Source organism: Pituophis catenifer, unplaced genomic scaffold, assembly GCF_029215685.1.
Source record: "Pituophis catenifer annectens isolate HBS135680 unplaced genomic scaffold, rPitCat1.0.hap2 SCAF_3, whole genome shotgun sequence".
Classification (NCBI taxonomy): domain Eukaryota; kingdom Metazoa; phylum Chordata; class Lepidosauria; order Squamata; family Colubridae; genus Pituophis; species Pituophis catenifer.
In genome coordinates this window covers 202,240,248-202,258,630 of record NW_027256883.1, presented here as the reverse complement: position 1 = coordinate 202,258,630, position 18,383 = coordinate 202,240,248, and the positions used below count along the sequence as shown (strand labels likewise).

Genomic DNA, 18,383 nt, shown 5'->3' with positions numbered 1-18,383 from the left:
GCTTGCAGCAGTAATACAATTACCTGCAGCCTCACTGTCTGCAGTGAATAGTAACTGCCTTGAAGCTATCAGATGCATGTGATCCTACCAGGAGTAATATCAGCAGCATCCCTTTGCAGAGCCACCCCACCCCCCCAATTTCTTGTCCCTAGCAGTCCTTGGATTATAAAGTATTGTATTTTTCAGAGTATAAGACGTACCTTTTTCCCCCTTAAAAGAGGCTGAAAATTAGGGTGCGTCTTATACTCCGAATATAGCTTTTTCAAAGCTTTTTTTCCAGCCCTAACGAGGCGCTAGCGAGTGAAGCGATCTTCCCAGCTTTGCCTGCTCCCTCGACTCTCCGCTGTGCTTTAATGAGGCGCTGGTGAGTGAAGCGATCTCCATGCTTTGCTCTGACTCTCAGCTGTTCTTTAGAAGCTTTTTTTTCAGCCCTAACTAGGCGTTAGCCAAGTGAAGCGATCTCCCCATGCTTTGCCTGGTTTTCTCATTGCTGCTTCCTCTCAGCTGTGCCTTAGAAGCTGTTTTTTATCCCCAAGAGGGGATAAAAAACCAGCAAACTAATGTACTGAAGCTGACCAGACTAAGGACGCTACCCAGATGAATGCGGTGCATCTTATACTCCAAAAAATACGGTATACCCCAGCAGGATGCAGTGCCTGGAAATGATGGGAGCTGAAGTTCAACTCACTTCAAAGACAGCAGATGTCAATTTTACATTTTTAAAAGTAGATGCTAAAATGCAGTTAGTGAAAAGGTCTTACAAACAAGACTAGTCATTTAAAGAGAAAAGCAGGCTGTATTGATGTATTTTATTAATTTATTACTTATAATATATTTTATTTATTACTTACTTTTAAGTAAATATTAATTTAATTTAAAGTATTAAATTTATTGGCTGCCCAATTCCAGTGGAATCTGGGCACAGAGGACTGGAAAGAACATAAAAGAGCTAAAAACATTAAATAAAGTACACAGACCATCCTAAATAATCTAGTAAACAGTACAGCAGACCTTCCTCCGTACTTTATTTATCCTCTCATAGTTGAGGTGAGAGCCCAGGACAAGTCCAGCAACAACAGAGCATCTGGTGCCACCATTCCCCCAGGATGATGAGGGGAAAGAAGTACAAGGAAGACCTATTAAGGTCAGAGGCCTCTTCACCACCACCTTCTGTGCAGGATGGCCAAAAGGGCAGAGATGGGAGAGAGATATCATTAAGATACTTTGTCATAAATGTCCACTGATTGCTAAGAGCCCAAATTTTGATCATGTGAGATAATGCAATGGTGGTAAGTGAGAGGACCGGTCATATGTCCATTTTTTCAGCACTATCCTAACTTTGGACAGTCGTTGAACAAATGATTATTTTCTGCTGCCTGGAATGAGAGTCCAATGATGGCCTCTGTGGGACGCTCTCTGGGTCTGGATCCCAGGGAGCCCCTTTGGTTCTCTGAGGAACTCAGAAATGAAACATCAGAAATGCTGCTGGACAACAAAGACCACTGAACATGGGTCAAATTTTTTATTGCTATTTTCCACATGGGGATAAAGGCAGCAAAATATATTTTACTATTCTATCACCTCCTCAGATAGCCAGCCAGTAGCCCTAAATAGAGCAGGAGAGGTCTGTAGGGGTATTGTGAAGAATATTCTAGGCATCTATCAAATAGGGTTGTTTCTCTTTTATTTGGGGAGGGATGGGGGTGCCATCAGGTCAGCAAAGCCAAGTTAGACACACCAAGCCTCAAAGGTTCACCCTCACTAGACTAGGATCACTGGACTCATTTGATTACCAAATTTCATCAATATATTTGGGATGCCTCCTTGAGCCTCTATAGAAAAGGTGGAGCATAAACCCAATAAATAGCAATAAGCTTCTATTAAGCCCAACCCTTTTCATACAATATTAACCAATTCCACTTCTCCAGAAAGTATTTCTCTTCCAGCATCTGGAATTTAGGAATATACTTTCCTTGAAAACAGAAACTTACATAAGTGGTTTTATCCTCTTAGACACAACACTTCACATGCTGAAATGAGGCAGAATTAATTTCTATCTGAGGAAAAGAAAGCACCCCAGATCCTTTTCCCACTTGAAATGCCAACCTATCCCTTTACCCCAGCTCCCTATAGAGGCACTATGCCCCCCACTCACTCTGGGGTGTTGATCCAGATGATATCCAGGTGGCAGTAGTAAACACACTCTTTATCTTTGTAGGTGTAGCAAGTACAGCGTTTGGCTCTGTGGTGGACCTTCCCCTGGTCAGTCACGTTGTCCAGTTTGGAGCTGGTAGCTGAATTCAGCCTTCCGGGTTCTGTGCTGGTTTCTTTTCTGACTCTCTCTGAGAGCCCCAGAAATCTCAACCCTGTGCTATTACTCCTGCTCACACTGGGAAGCAACAGGGGATGAGAGGTGGGTAGCGAGAAACCTGCAAATTGTGGAGGGGGGAAGTGGGGGTGGGGAAAAAGAGGCCAAATTAGATAGAAACTGTTCCTAGCAAAGCAGTCGAGTCCTGCAACAAAACTCCCAGTGCCACATCTTGAAAGTAAGTGGTGTCAGGTTTGGATTTCTTTTTCTCAACTTCTAGAATTACAACTGTGACAAATCATCAGGCAACATTTAAACAGAAACCACTCAGATGCCCCCCACCTCAAGTTCACGGTAATGAATGAAAGCTGGGGAAGAGATCAAGAAAGATAAATGCAAAACAGAAAGTTAATCATAATGCAGCACTAAAAAAATATCAGCATGGCTAATAAAACAGTACTATTGGGATAAATGTAACAAAACTGATTTTTCCAAAACTTTTAGCATATATAACAAAATGTAGATTAGTAAGGGGAGAGAAACCCTAGTTTGTAACAATTTATACACTAGAAAGAGAACGGCATCAAATGTGTTTGTTACTGTCAGGCAGGTGGTCTGTAATTTGAAGAGCCATTTGCAATTTGCAAAGATTTATGTAAAGGCTGCTTCAACTATAGTAATGGAGCTCAAAGAGGTAGCTGCTGAGAAAACATCTTGAAACCCCAGCATTTTAAGCATTCTCTAAAAGGGTGGATTTCAAATGAGATCAAAGCCAGCCTGGTTCCACAAAAGCATAATCCTAAATTTCAAAAAGCAGCTAAGAGGCTTCTGAACACAATTCAACAGGCTCTTGAGAACTCCAACCCAGAATCCTGGAAGCAATTTTTTCATTCAAACAAACTCAGCTAGAAATGTTAGTATTTTGTTTTTCCATCTTGAAAGCACTCTAGATAGATACTGTCACAACAAGCCTGCAAGGCCTGCAAGGGCTCTCACCTCCAAATTCCACCCAAGACTGTTTTTATCATCTCTGGGCTACTGGCTAGTTCTTATTTTAGGATTTTCAGGTGCCAGTTTCAGAGTCTGCCTCTCCACCATCACAACGCCTAACAAAAGAAATTGTATTCTCTTTTCTTCAGAACCAAATGCACACGATTTGGCCACTACATATAATATCAGCAACATAACACCTTATAAAGAAGGGATCTCTTTTGATAGAAAGAAGTATTATAGAATCATAGGGCTGGAAGGGACCTCGTAAGTCTTCTAGTCCAACTCCTTTGCTCAAGGCAGAACACCTTTTGTTTCGTTCCACAGGTCAAGAGAAAAATATATTTTCTCTTGATGTGCAGAACCAAAAAAAATATTTCTGGATATTTCCTTTGGACTAGCATTAGTGGTTGGGGATAAAAGATAATCTTAACAAAATTGGCTAACTAAAAAGCTTTCAAAAATTTAACGGATAGCTTTAAAAGTGTGATTTTGGAAGTTAAAAACTCTCTGTCCGATGTAGCATCTTGCCTTTTTATATGCTTCAAAAACATTAAAATTGTTATAATTATGTAATTGTTTTTTAAAGAAGTGTATTGCTTTCCTGATTTATTCGGGATGCCTCGATTTCTCCGAGGCTCGAAACAATTTTATTTACGAAGCAATTCACGTCTGAATTGTCCTACGATTGCATTCTGATGCCCATTGTCCAGGCAGTAATTTTCCAGCCCGTATTCGGGGCAACCAAATTCCAAGCCAACTTGCCTAGGCCCGCGGTGAAAAAGCACCTTTTCTTTCGCGCGGCTAACTGAAAGCCGCTGTCAAGAAACGGATCAGAAATCATCAGTCGAAATAGGCATCTCTTCTTTCTCACACGCAATTTTTTATTTATTAGGTTAATTATTTTTTCCTTGCATTTTACCTGCGCTCGAGAGAAATGTAAGTCCAACCAGTATCAAGAATCCCCGCTCCATGAAATCCAGATTGCAAGCTTCTCAACTTGCCGCAAATTCCGAGAGCAAGAGAAACGCGATCAAAAATAAATAAATCACAAATCGAAATCCGGTTAATATTTGCAGCGCGTCAAATTTCTCCTGGCTGACTTGCCGTTGCCACGCGCGCTCAGGTTTTCTCAGCACCTGGAGTCTCGAAACGCCCGGGGAGCCTTCCTTCCACTTCCTCTTTTTTGTAAGCTAGTCCCAAAGAGGCAAACGGGACAAAGCCACCTCTCGCTCCATAGCTCGCCTGCTCTTTTCTCGCTCCTTTCCCTCTTCCTCGGCAGCCTTCAATCCGATCCTAAACTGGACTCTTGTTTTTCCAGGCAAATAAAATGAAGAGCGCATTAGACGCCGTCGAGCAAAGAGCCGTTTCCAAGCGAGATCGCCTGGCTGTTATCGCTTCGTCTGTCCAGGCTGTCGCATTGTGCTTCTCCGGCACTTCACCCACACGAGACGCCGAGGCAAGACAAGCCGGCACGCGCTGCTCCCACGCCGAGACCGCCAGACCAGCCAACTGCAGCCGAAAGCGAGAGTCTGTGCGGCGAGTGCAACGCCGCACTTCAAGGGAGCGCTTCACTCTGCTGTGGGCGGGGCGGGGAACCCCGGGAGAGGATGGGGCGCGGCTCCCCCAGAGGTCCTGGTGCTGGTTGCTTATGCCTTAGGCCGGTTTTACGTGCTGAGGTCCGTCAAGGTTGAGAGAGTCCCTTGGCGAGGACTCAAGGGGTACCCACCCATGAGAAAGACTAGAATGAGTTTCTGTAAAAGGATTTGTCGAAAGACTTCAGTGGAAAACATCGGAGCTGCCCGGCTCAGCTATAGGCAAATATAGGTTGCGTTTACAACATCGAACAGGGCCATCGTTTGATTTGACTAAGCTAAGCCAAGCCATGGTTTTGTGAACTTAACAGTGATTGGCTGAGTTCACAAAACTAGCAAAATTGTAAACTACATAGAAATATGTAGCGCCCCCACCACCACCCAACCCATGCAAAGGATTGCCCACCCCTTCCTTAAATGATAGCTCACAAACCACTAGATTCATACAGGGTGCTAAACCAAAATTACACCAGATGTGCATTGCATGCATTTAGTTATTATGGCTCAGTCAAGCTATAGTTAAAACAAGCCAGATAAAGCTTCGTTTCAATGAAGCATCTCTGATATAGGTAGGCTTAATTAAGGATATGCATCCAGGATATCTCAGTGTTTCACCATCCCCACCCTGTTGAAAAAACTCACTAAGTATGCTTTCTCCATGGTTGGGGTCACACACATGCTAAACAAGGATTTGTATAAACTTAGTCTGCTAAATCAACACAATTCACACAAAATGCTAAGCCAAAGCAACCAACCATATGTTGGTACACTTGTGTGAATTTAGCCATCATCTTCCTTATCAGTAAGGCTGAAAAAGGGGTACCCAGTGACATTTATTGAACTTCCAATAGGATTTGCTTTCAAAACTGGCTAGCCAGGTGCTCACAAGGAAGAGTCAGTTAATTTATTTCTGTCATGGCCTTTTTTTAATATATCAAAAATGTACACAACATTAAGTACAGAGGAAATAAATCTAAGCTAATGCCAGATGACATTAGCAGGAATAATGCAATACATTCACAAAGCTCTTGAAAAGTTCCTTCTAAAAATCTGCAGCTCCTAAGTGTGGCTAAATGCCCCTGCCACAAGCAACTATGCCTCATTTACAGAAGAGCCACTGCCACAATACACCACACAACTCTCTGTCACTGGTAAATAATTTACACTGCCTAGAATTTGTGCTGAAGGACAAGAGCCCAACTTGTCAATCTTTATTAAGGAACCATTTGGTTCAAAAGTACAATAAAACTGAAGATCAGGAACATGTAAGCGCAGCACATACAAAAAGCACGGTTTGAGAAATATAGTTAATAGTTGGTTGCTAGTTAATAGTCAGTCAGATGTTTAGACTGGATTTGGTGTTTTTATCCATCTATCAAATCCTTCCCAAGGACCTGGCAAATATTGTTTGGTGGTGTTAAAAGTATCATTGTAGGATATAAGCTGTTCCAAGTAAAGGTGCCTTTTGCAATTAACTGATGGTGATTTTGTCAATGCAGATAGTATTCAAGTGGTGCTCCAAATTTACTGAAAGTGCTCAATAGTAATATGAAGTTTTTTTCTGACAGCTTTAAAAACAGCACTTCTTGAAATGATCAATTATGAAATGCTGGGTAGGGGCAGAACTTTGGAACTGAAATTATTGCTAACATGAAATACTAGCATATCAAGTATTGAATTTTCTACTTTCCTATTCTGTATATATCCAAAATGATTGTCTGCTTATCATTGTTTTAATCATGGTGTGAACATTTACAGAATTTTCTATCTAATTGTTATTTATTAAAGAAATGTAACAAGAGCAATTTTGTAAAATAGTCTGGATTCTATACAGGCAAGGAAGGATTTTCTTAAAGAAGAAAACAAAAATATGGTACAGTATGTTCCCTTTGCATTTCATCAGACCCTTAGAAAAGAAGGAGTGCTTTGGTCTTTGCCCCAAGAGCAAAGTCAGCTTTAGAAGTAACTAAACACTTTCTTTAAGTGCAATCAAAGTTCAGAAATAAAACACCCCAATTCTGGGCTTGGATCCAATTACGTTCTTTGGAATATAATGCAAAGGATTTGACTGAACCTTCATTGCAGAAAAATAACTCTGTCAAAATAAGTAAATAAAATATTTTTAAATTCTCAAAGTCTAAAATGTTTCCGATCAAATGTTCCTTTCAGTGTGATTATTTTGATGGAAGGGAAAGATATCACCTGCAATCTGAGAAGAACAAAACGCCTGTATTTACATTTGCTTCCTAAAGCAAGAATGGCTTTAATCTTATGTATGACCAGGCCCTGAAAATCAGCAAATTGGGTAGAATTATATAAGTGATTCCCAAACATGGGCCACAAGCTCCCCCCCAGGGAACATGTCATATTTGTGGGGGTCATAAGTTCCTGAGGGCCCACCCAAGCATATAATCATTTTGTCATTATCCTCACATTCTCTGTGCTAATTTCAGAAGCATAAATATTGAAAACTGCTACAGTTTATGATGTATATCTTAAGAGTGACTATGGAAGTGAGTCACAGAGACAAATGAGGCTGACAAAGGGGACACAAGCCAAAAATGATCGGGTAATGATGAAATGCTGGATAGTGGCAGAACTTTGCAACTGAAATTATTGCTAACATGGAATACTAGTATTATCAAGTGATGAATTTTCTAATTTCCTATTCTGTATATATCCAAAAAGATTGAGTCACAGAAACAAATGAGGCGGACAAAGGGGACACAAGCTAAAAAAGATGTCAATCTCTGGGTTACCTTGGTACCAGGTAAAAATCACATGAAAGATGACATGGTGCTCTTCTTTAAATTGGGTAAACAACAAACTTGAAGAAAATTTAAGGACTCTAATTGTTTTAATGTTCTAATTGTTTTCTTATTTTATGATGTTGTAAGCTACCCAGTGTCATTTGATAGTAAAATGAATGGTATATAAATTTAATATAAATAGGCATAAATTAGCCCAGATAAGCATTTTGAAGCTGCAATGAAGTCAAGAATTACTAATGGTACTTATTTAGGAATTAAAAGGCATTGCCTTAGTAGTCTCCCCCATGGAGAAGGGGATACTGCTTTCATTATTCTGATGAAAGCAGTGAGACCCTGGGGTCACTATTGTTTACTTAGGAATTCAACTCACATCTCTCGTAAAAGCAATGTTATGCTGGCCGAATTGAGATATTCCCAAAAGTAGAAAAACTGCATGCACCAGTGACAAGCCCTGTACCTTCAGAATGTCATTCTGATAACACAACTGAAGCATGGATATCCATATAGGCAATGTAGAATCCTGCTCTGAAAAACTCTTTGTGCATACAACTACTGAACAAAATATAGTTGCCTGAGAATTTTGATGCTCGTACACAATTTTTTCATTAATTTACCTGAGAGAAATCAGAGTAAATATCAGTTTTCTTTGGTTTCATTCTTTCAAAAATTTTTGGACTATACCTCTCAAAAGCCTAAGGATTATGAAAGTTGATATCCAAAAACCTCTGAAGAGTATCAGCTTGAAAAAAACCCTGTCATTTTATTATTAAACCCTCATCCTCGTCCATCCTCATTAATGCACAAGTCTGGTACTTTCTCTGATTTTTTTTAAAGGCTCACACACATTGCTGCACCTGGATTCAATTAATTTTGTGTCCTAGCAGCCATTTCTAAAGAAAATATATTTCATAAAACTAGCCAGTTTTCTATCTAGTGTTAATTAGGAGGTAGCTGTTTCCTCATATCAAGTAGAAGATTTGTTTAATATTATTGTTACAGTTGTTGCTAGTAACTGAAGTGGTACAATAATAATCCTTGAGGAATGATCAGCCTCAAACCCCATGTGTTCATGGATTAGATGTTTCTTTATTTATACCAGGGAAGATAACAACAGAACATGGCCTTTTTTCTGTTATGACAACAGCATACTCTGCTTTTTCCATATCCTCCTTGTAAGTTTTCAATTTTTATAAACCCTTTTGTTGATCCATTTGGATCAAAGAGTAGAAAAAAAATACAGTGTTTTAAACAGTATCACTTAACCCTTGAGTAAGAAAACTATAGGCTGACAGCAACATCTCCCATTTTTCAGGCACTGTGCTATGATCGCAAAAACTTCAAGATTTTGCTAGTTATACAAACAATATCAGCAAACTGAACAGACATCTGTAAAGAGATCTGGATTGGACACACAAGTGTGTTTCTCTTCCTAAATATATACATTATATATGATGACATATCCTGTTTCCCCAAAATAAGACATACCCTGATAATAAGCTCAATCAGGCTTTTGAGCGCGTGGCAATAAGACCAAGCGCTTATTTCAGGGTTCAAAAAAATATAAGACAGGGTCTTATTTTTGGGGAAACATGGTATATATGACATTTTAAATTCAGTCAAAATGATTTGATGCTGTTGGATAAGGCATCATTACACAAGTCTATTTTTTTAAAATGAGAAAGTTGTTGTCATTTACTTCAATCCTATAATCCAAACTAAATCATTTCCAATAAGCCATTCAGACATAACCTGACACTTGCAGGGAAGAAGAATCAATTCCCTGGGTATACTGTTGAACTGTTCTTATGGTTAGGGATGTTTTCACATGATTCCAAATCTGTCTTTCTGTAATATAAGATCATCACTCTATTCCTACATCCTGGGATGATGGAGAATAAATTGGTCTCCTTCTAGTTTATCTCCTCAGTCATTTGTTTAGAGCCAGACATATACAATCCTTTCAGGCTTTCTTGATAGCATCTATTTTCAGCCTCCTGATGATTCTAATTATGCTTCACTTTGGTTTCACTGACTCTTAACAATGCATGACACACTATTAGATACAATACTTGAGATTGGGGACTGACCAATGCAGAATAAGGTAGAACAATTCATTCTAGAGATATGGAAATAATATTCCTGTTGATGCAACCAAAATCTCCCTTTGTATTTTTTTTACTTTTAATAAATAACTTTTAATCTATAGAATTAAATAATGACAGAATCTTCCAGCTTTATAAAATGAAACATTTTCATTAGAAATATAACAAAACCTTATTAATGAAAAAAGTTATTTGTTGCATAATTCCTGAAACATAGGTTTCGTTTTTCAGATGACCATTCTTGCTTCTTGCCCCACATTGGTTTGGGTTATTATTTTTTTTAATAGCACAACACAAAATCCCCTTGTATTTTTGACAATCGTGTTGGTAAAATGGCTGATTCAAACTCAATTTATGAATAGTTCCAGTTTCAAGATTCGTTTTATATGTACTATTACCAGTCCAAGTACCCTCCATCCTATCCTCATGGATTTGATGTTTTTCCTCTGCAAGGAAGTAATTTTACATTTTCCTCTCTTAACATTAATTATTTTATTTCAGTCCATTTCTTATCTTATTGAGAGCTTTTTCTTCTACTATCCTACCTGGTTTTGTACCATCTGCAAATCATACAAGCATGGTAATAATACTAGATACGTGATCAAATTCGATTCATACCCATTCCAGTTTAACAAGGAACTCTTATTTGAGGATAGTTTTCAAATTAATGATGGTTCCATCAAACATGTCTGTGACATGCTATCCAATTGATTTAATAGCTTCCTAAATAGTGTTCAGGAGGTATTTTATTAAATATTTTCCTAAAGTCAAAATATAAATGTAGTATAAATATTATCTACTAGGAAAATAAAATGAAATAATTTAATAAAGTATCAAAAAATGGAATACTTGTGATCAGTATGACAAGATTTGTTCTTGATAAATCAGCGCTGAAATCTTGTAATCACTAAACAGTTCCATTGATACTTACAAATCAATCATTTTGTTTGTTCTAGAATATTATCAAGTATTGATGTTAGACTGACATGACTGTAGTTACCCTGGTCCAGATCCGGCCCGTGGGGTGCTTAGATCTGGCCCACGGGGCCACCCTGGAAACAGCAAAGGACCGGCCTGTAGTGCCTCTGCCAGCAAAAATGGAGCTCGGGAGGACCCTCCTGAGCTCCATTTTCACTGGCAGAGGGTTGTAGGAGGCTGTTGCAGCAGAAAATAGAGCCTGTTTTCTTTGGCAGAGTGCTCAGGCCACCACATGCATCTCTGAGATGAGTGACATCAAGCTGGCCATGCCCACCCTGGCCATGCTCACCTTGGCCCCCAAGATCAAGCACAACCCCGATGCAGCCCTCAAATAAAATCGAGTTTGATACCCCTGATCTAGCACTACATATTCTTGAAGATAATCCACAAAATTCATTAGAGGGCCTACTACTTATGAGATGAACCAAGCTTCTTGCCCTTTTTTCACCTTACCTGCTTTTGAATTCTCAAGTCTCTGATTAGACAAGCATCTAACTAGATCCTATATCACTTGGGTAAAGATCTTTACATATTAAAATATAAAAACAGTTTCTATATAATTATCTAGGGGTTTTTACCAGCCTTGCAGTACTCCTTGCATGTTTTGCTACCAAAAGAAATGTACTAAATCTTTCAGATGAGAAATGGGGGAGTATTCTATATCATCAAACTCAAGAAAATAATCCATTGTAAAAGGAAATGCCTCTGCAATAGGCAGCTTCCTTGCTTAATAAGCAAGGAAACAAGAGTGTTTATGTATTGGTATGCCCACACAGAAGTGAAAATCCCAACTCTGCCTGCAGTGTTTTGTGAATGCTCTCAGATTTTCTGTGCTCCTTAAGAAAGGCATGATCTTCAAAGAGTCTCTCTGTGTTTTGAATACATTTCATTTTGGGGCACTGGGTACCATGAATTGGCATTTCCAACCTAAGATAACAGATTGAAAAATATTCAAAGAGATATTAGCTGAAGAGTTGTCTGTCCCAAACCTTATGGCTAAGGATATACATACAGTATGAGCAGACTGGAATTTGCCAGACTTCTCTTTTATAAAATACAGTGAAAAAATTAGTTAGAGAGCTCTGTGCATAATATAATGTATATTACATATACATTATGTATATTACATAATGTAATCTACATTAAGGTATTTTGGCTAAGATAAAATTATAGATGACTCTCTCCTGCAGATGCCTTGCTTCACTCTCTAACAAATTATCCTTGGTAGAACTTGTTTCCCAACAGATGCCAAAGTAATTAAATCCCATTCACTACTATTTTGCACCTTTGCTTTTTGGACCAATTCCGTGCTTTCTCTGATGGGATAGTCTCTTGATTGGGTAGTTGGCAACAATCTGTGAAAAAATGCATTTCTTTAGGGAGATGCCAAGACGTACACGGCATATATCCATGGGTGCTTGAATCAGCTCCTCTTGGAATCCAGATTGCTATTAGTCTTACTAGATAGTGATTAGGTATCATCAAAACATGCTTGACTCCTAGTCAAAATATAAATAAAGTTTCTCCATTTCAATCTGTCCCTAACCTCTTCTCTCAGATCTTCCAAGGGGACACTCATATCCACTTGTCCATCTACTTGCTATTGGACATCCTCTTCTTCTCTTCCTCTACTACAAATAGCACTTCTGCTTATATTTTATCTTCTTGTTGTTTTACCCAAGATACTTGCTGTATTGGTATTGTTCATTTGCTTTGATGTATATGGAAAGATAGACAGACAGACAGACAGACAGCCATTACATACTGTATAGTGCAACTCCTCTTTTTTCCTACTGCTATTTTTTTCTTTTGAATAACTATAAGAATAAACTATATCCTTCAATTCGGCCATAGCAATCATCCTACCAGATCCAAATTATGTTAATGAAGATATATTTACTTTCCTACAATACTTCTCTTTTCATTTACTTCATAAGCATTTCCCTACATTAAACATTAATAGATAATTAAGGTCATGAACTTTATGAATCTATGTTTTTCCTGACATTGTCATTGAATAACCCAATGTCCCTATTCTCATACTTAATACTGCAAGGTATAGGTTTTTACTTGAAATTCTTATCTCTAAATTTCAATCTTCAACTTCTACCAAATTCAGTTTCAAACCTCTTAATTAAATCTGGCATGGTTAAATCAGTAAAAGGTGTCCTTCCAGGTGTTCCTAAAATGAAACCCATCTCATCCTAGCAGCCATAATCCAGATCATGTAGACTACAATCTTATCAATCAAGGCTACAATTTGCGCATCTATTAACAACATTTTGTAAGCTAAAGCTTGTTTCTCTTTCTTTCGAAACTTCTTCCATGGATTAAGGAAAAATGGATGTGAATATTACCCAAACTTCCAACTTTTTAGCTTCCATTCTAAAGTTTCTAAGCCCAAGGGTTGTGATTATAGCAGCTGTTGTATTGCACTGTCATATCCTAAACCTATGCTCCAGGGAGACAATACAGTTCACAAGCCATGAGCTCTAGTTGGCAAAGACTATTCTGATTCTTCATAATACAAAATCACTAAGTATAACAATTCTCCTCTTTGCTTCCTTGCTAATAGCAATGGTATCACTTTTGCTGTTCAGGGCTTAGCTTCTCACCTGCTATTACTATTTTTTTTTTTGTTCCATCCCTGGAAGTTCAGAGCCTATTTATTCTGTGAAAGCATGAAAACTATTTCTGAATTCTAGTAGCAGAATCTTTTCCACATATTTTGTTTCAAACTGTCACTTACTCACTGGGTTTGAATATCTGTTTGACTATTATAAATGTGGCTTTCAATCATAGACCACATTATACTGCCTTATTTGTTCTAATAAATCTAGGACTGGTCTCATAAGCTTAGTGTAGCCACTGGATAATTTTGTGCAGTATTCCAGGGAACATTAAAATACACTGGTTCAATCATTTTGGATATAGTTTGATAGTTCTTCTAGATCTAAATCTTGTGGGACAGTTCTCTATATAAGAACACCAAAATGCTATAAATCTTTTTATAATAGTGTCAAGGGTTAGCGTAGGTAGTATTCATAATGAACCCCATAAGTACCAAGAGATATGGTCATGGTTCTTGCCTAAGGAAAACAAGATAAATGGAGGAAGGTAAAGAGAATATCAAGCAGACAGATAAACCAAACCGAAGAACGTTTTGAAACTCAGAACATGACCATTGATCATCTGACATTCTTAGAGTTCCACTATTGATTAGCTTAGCCTGAGCTATCCTTATAGCTAGCAGCCACTTACAATAAGCTCTCAACTCAAGCTCAGTGCAGTGGGGATCTCCAGTGAGGATGAAGTGGGAGTAAAAGGGTTTAGCCTTCTCTCCCTCCCTCCCTCCCTCCCTCCCCCGCCTCTCTCTCTTTCTTTCTCCCTCCCTTTCTCCTTTCTCCCTTCCTGTGAAGAATCCCAGAAGGTCTTTGGTAGGAGGAAGAAAAGCCAGATGTTTTGAAACTCAGAACATGCCCATTGATCATTTGGCATTCTTAGAGCTCCACTATTGATTAGCTTAGTCTGAGCAAGGATAGCTAGCAGCCACTTACAATAAGCTCTCAACTCAAGCTCAGTGCACGTGGGGATCTCCCTAAATAGTGAGGATTTCTTTGTTTCTTTTTCCCTTGAAGCCCCACCCTCCCTTCAGGCAGCCCGTTTTTGCTTCCAGGGGACTGCAGGGAGTCTTGCTAGGCACACACACCCCGTACCCCATTTTGGCCTTAGCAAGCCTCCCTGCAGTTCCTGGGAGCCAAAACAGGGCAAGGGAGACTCCTGTAAGGGGCTGGGAAGGTAAGGTCGTGAGCCTGGTGGGTGTGGCAAAGCATGCTCCGGGGGGGGAGGGCTAGCATGACTTACCTGTAGGCAGGAGGAGGCAGCTCAGTTGGGGCACAGGGCAGGCACCACATGGGAAGGCAGCTTAGGCAGGCAGGCAAGCCGCCTGGGTGGTGAGGAGGAAAAGGAAGTAACTGGGCAGGGCGGCGACCAGGGGACAGGTTCGGGGGCATGGCCAGCCAGCCATTAATACCAGTTCTGCGACCCTCACCAGTTTATTGCTACTGCTTCTCCCAAACCAGTGTGAACCGGTAGCAACCCACCACTGAACTGCCATCTCTTATATAAAAGGCAAGTTTCTTTTATATGCCTTCTCCTTTCCTAGGTCTGAACTGTCGTTTATTTTTTCTTAACAATTCTTGATGATTCCTTCATCAAGGTTATATCTGTATTCCCCTACCATAGTGTCTAGAAGATTCATATCAAATATGAGCTAGTCTTAATACTGAAATTAAGGAGAGAAATGCCACTCTGGTATCATTATGGTAACACGTTGGCTAATTCAGCAAAGCCATTGCAGTTTATTTGAGGTGAGTGGTATTTTTAGTGAGCCAAGAAGCAAACACATTAGAGAAATCCATTAAACCAGCATCATGCTGAGTAAATAATCTTCATAATTTTGCTCCAGGAAACATACATAGGACTGTCCAAAAGCAATACAAGTAATCTGTCAAAGCATTCAAAGTTTAACAATCTCTAAAGCCATTTAAACTCACTGAGGTGGTCTATCCAGGAGGATAAGAAAATCTCAGGACATGGTCTAGACTGTCTCCTACTACAATCTCTTGGAAGTGTATCAGTTCTACTTTAGTTCTACTTTAGTATAAGCTGAAAGTTATGGGGAGAAGGATAACTTTCCTAACACAGGAAGAGCAGTTCAAAATGGAGCCAATGATATTCGCTAAAGGTGCTCCAGTACAGGCCAGACAGGCTTTTAGATTCCCACAATGATCAAGGGGATGGGGCATTGGTCCTACCTGACCCATTCCTTCTCGTCATGCTGGAGACAGCAGCCAGGAATAGGAATGGGTTAATGCCATCTGTCAGTTATTGGACTGAGTCTACAAGTTGTTTAAGCCATGCCTCCTCCTTTTGCTTCCCAGCTTTCTAGACAAAGGTGTTGATACAGACTGAAGTATGAAAACAAAACCATCACCTCCCTCCCCAACCAGGACCAGACATGAATTCAGGTGGGGCTGGCTGCTGTCTCCAGCATGACGAGAAGGAGCATGTCAGGTAGGACCAACGTCCCTTCTCCATAGCGGCTGGAGACAGCAGCCAGGAATGGGTCATACCAAAGCTGGCTGTCCTATTGGGAGGGCGCTGTCCAGTTCAACATCCCCTGTACCGTGCATATTTTCTGAAGTACCCGCCTGCTAAAAGCTGCCTCAGCCAAGGCGTAAGTGGCCAGTTTATAATGGGGGATAAAGGGTGAAGGGGACGACCAGATAGCAGCTCGGCATACCTCCTCCAACGATGCCTGCATAGCCCATGCAGCAGAAGTAGCTGCAGTAGAGTGAGCAGAACCGGTAAAACTGAACCTCATAAGCCTTGGAAATGCAGGCCCTTATCCATCTACCCAAAGTGGGAAAAGACACCTTATTCCCCAAGTGAGGCCGGTTGGATAGATATGAAAAGAGACTCCAACTTCCTCAGAGAAGAAGTCCTCCTGATGTAAATGGGGAGAGCCCTCCGCCTATCCAGGGTATGCCAAGTCTGTTCCAAACAATGGACAGGCTCAGGGCAAAAATTAGGTAGTACAAGCTCCTGAGCGCTATGGAACCATGTGTTTATTTTGGGAATAAATGTTGGGTCTAGGCATAATACCACCCTGTCCGGATGGAAGACACAAAGGTCATTCCTTACTGACAGAGCTGCCAACTCTGAGATATGCCTGGCAGAAGTCTGACCTACCTTGCCAGTTCCCTCAGACTGGCCTCCTGGGAAAGGTATACCTTGGACTCCACCGTATCTATTGTAGCTCCCAGGAGCTATAGTCAGGTTGTGGGAACTAAATGGCTTTTGGATTGATTTATAGAGAATCCGTGGTCTTGCAGGACTTGAATCGTGGAACTGGACTGGATAAGAATATCATCCAGGTAGACTTGGATTCTTATGGTAGAGTCCAAATGCATCCCGCCAGGGTGGCCATTAGTTTGGTGAATACTCTGGGGCGGATGATAGACCAAATGGCAATGCCCAATACTGGTAGTGTTTCCCCATGTATTGGAAGCGGAGAAACTGTCTGTGGACGGGCAGGATGAGAACATAAAGGTACGCCTCCGTCAGGTCCACTGACGTGAGGAAGTTGCCCGTCCTGACGCTTTCCAAGATGGTCTGGAGAGACTGCATCCTGAACCGTCAATAGACTATGTGACAGGTCAGAGTCTTGAGGTCAAGAATTGCCCTCTATCCCTCCCGAGGCCTTCTGTACAACTAACAGTCGGGAATAAAGCCCCTGCCCATGTTGCTCCTCTGGAACCGGCTGGATGGCCTGAATATCCAGGTGGTGGTTTATGGCTGATTCCATGAGGAGCTGTTTTGTCCAATCCCATGATACAGGACAGCAGACGAAAGACCTCAGTGGGCTGGAGAGGAACTCCAGGGAGAGACCTGACCTTGCCATCTCCCTGACCCAAGCGTCCATGGTGGTGACCTCCCACTGGTTGGCAAAAAATGCCAAGTGGCCTCCAATGGGAGGCCTGGACAGGCAGTCACTTAGCGCGTCTTTGAAAGGAGCGACTCCTCCCACCCCGAAAGGACCATTTGGGTAGGTACCTCTGCCCTTTTCTGCCCTGTCTATCTTGCATCTGTCCTTGTCTGGCTGGAAATGGCCGGTATGATCGTGGCATCCCATAAGCGCCCTCCACTTCTCTAAAGGAGAAGGGATGAAAATAAGGTATCAGGCGTAGCTCCGACCAACGAGACAAGCTTGGCAAAAACTTTTGTTTGTCCCTGGATTCTACAAATATAGGCTCCAGGGGTTCTCCAAATAATTTGTCCCCTGTATACGGGGAGGATGCCAGCCGCCACTTATTTCTGGCATCAGCCTGCCATTGACGTAGCCATATGAGGCATCTAGTTGCTACTGAGGAGCCGATGGCTTTGGCCACAAATCAGGATCCAATAGAGTCTGCTGAGAACTCTATTGCTGCCATGATTTTGTTAAGGTCTTGGTGGGACTGTGAATCGGCAGCTGGCAATCGTTCTTGTAGTTGCCTCAGCCAGAGCAGTGATGCTTGATTGAAAACTGAGGCAGTGGAGGATGCCTTAATGGCCCAGGCAGCTGCCTGATGGGCCTTGACCAAAGTCTGCTCTGATCTTTTGTCCTCTGGGCGGAGGTGTTCCTCCAGTGGCCCTGTTATGGCCAACTGTGAGGACAGAGCTACCACTGGGGCATCAACAGCGGGAACCTGCAAGATGTTAGTCAGGTCTGAGCCCGTGTTGTATAAATGCCTGTCCAAGCTGCCAGGGTTTGGTCCTGACGTGGGAGAGGCCCATTGTTTTAGTACAATGTCCCGGAAAAGTCGGAAAGCTGGGACTTCTTCCGACTCTATGATGGGTTCCTCAAATAGGGAGTCTGTGGGATTTTGGAATGCCAGAAAAATTCTTTTAAACCGAGAAGGTTTGGGTAAATTCTACCCTTTGGGGCTTATCTGCAATTTGCAATTCTGCCACCAATGCTCAAGTCACAGCGTCTCGGAGCTAAGCTCATAAAAGCTTGTATTACTGTCCACGCAGCCTGCTAGGCCTTGCCTCCCGAGGGCTGTAGAAATTGGAATGGTCTTACCATTCCTCC

The 18,383-nt window shown here is 41.0% G+C and overlaps 1 protein-coding gene across 1 annotated transcript in view; it reads right to left on the bottom strand.

The window, feature by feature from the left end:
- EDN3 (endothelin 3) overlaps nucleotides 1-4,272 on the bottom strand; it is a 34,402-nt gene extending 30,130 nt beyond the window's left edge. Inside the window, exons 1-2 of the mRNA XM_070940099.1 lie at nucleotides 4,221-4,272; nucleotides 2,156-2,429 (exon numbers count right to left, since the gene is read on the bottom strand). Coding sequence (XP_070796200.1) covers nucleotides 2,156-2,429; nucleotides 4,221-4,272 — 326 coding nt within the window. The remainder of the gene's footprint in view (nucleotides 1-2,155; nucleotides 2,430-4,220) is intronic.
- Between the last annotated feature and the right edge of the window lie 14,111 nt (nucleotides 4,273-18,383).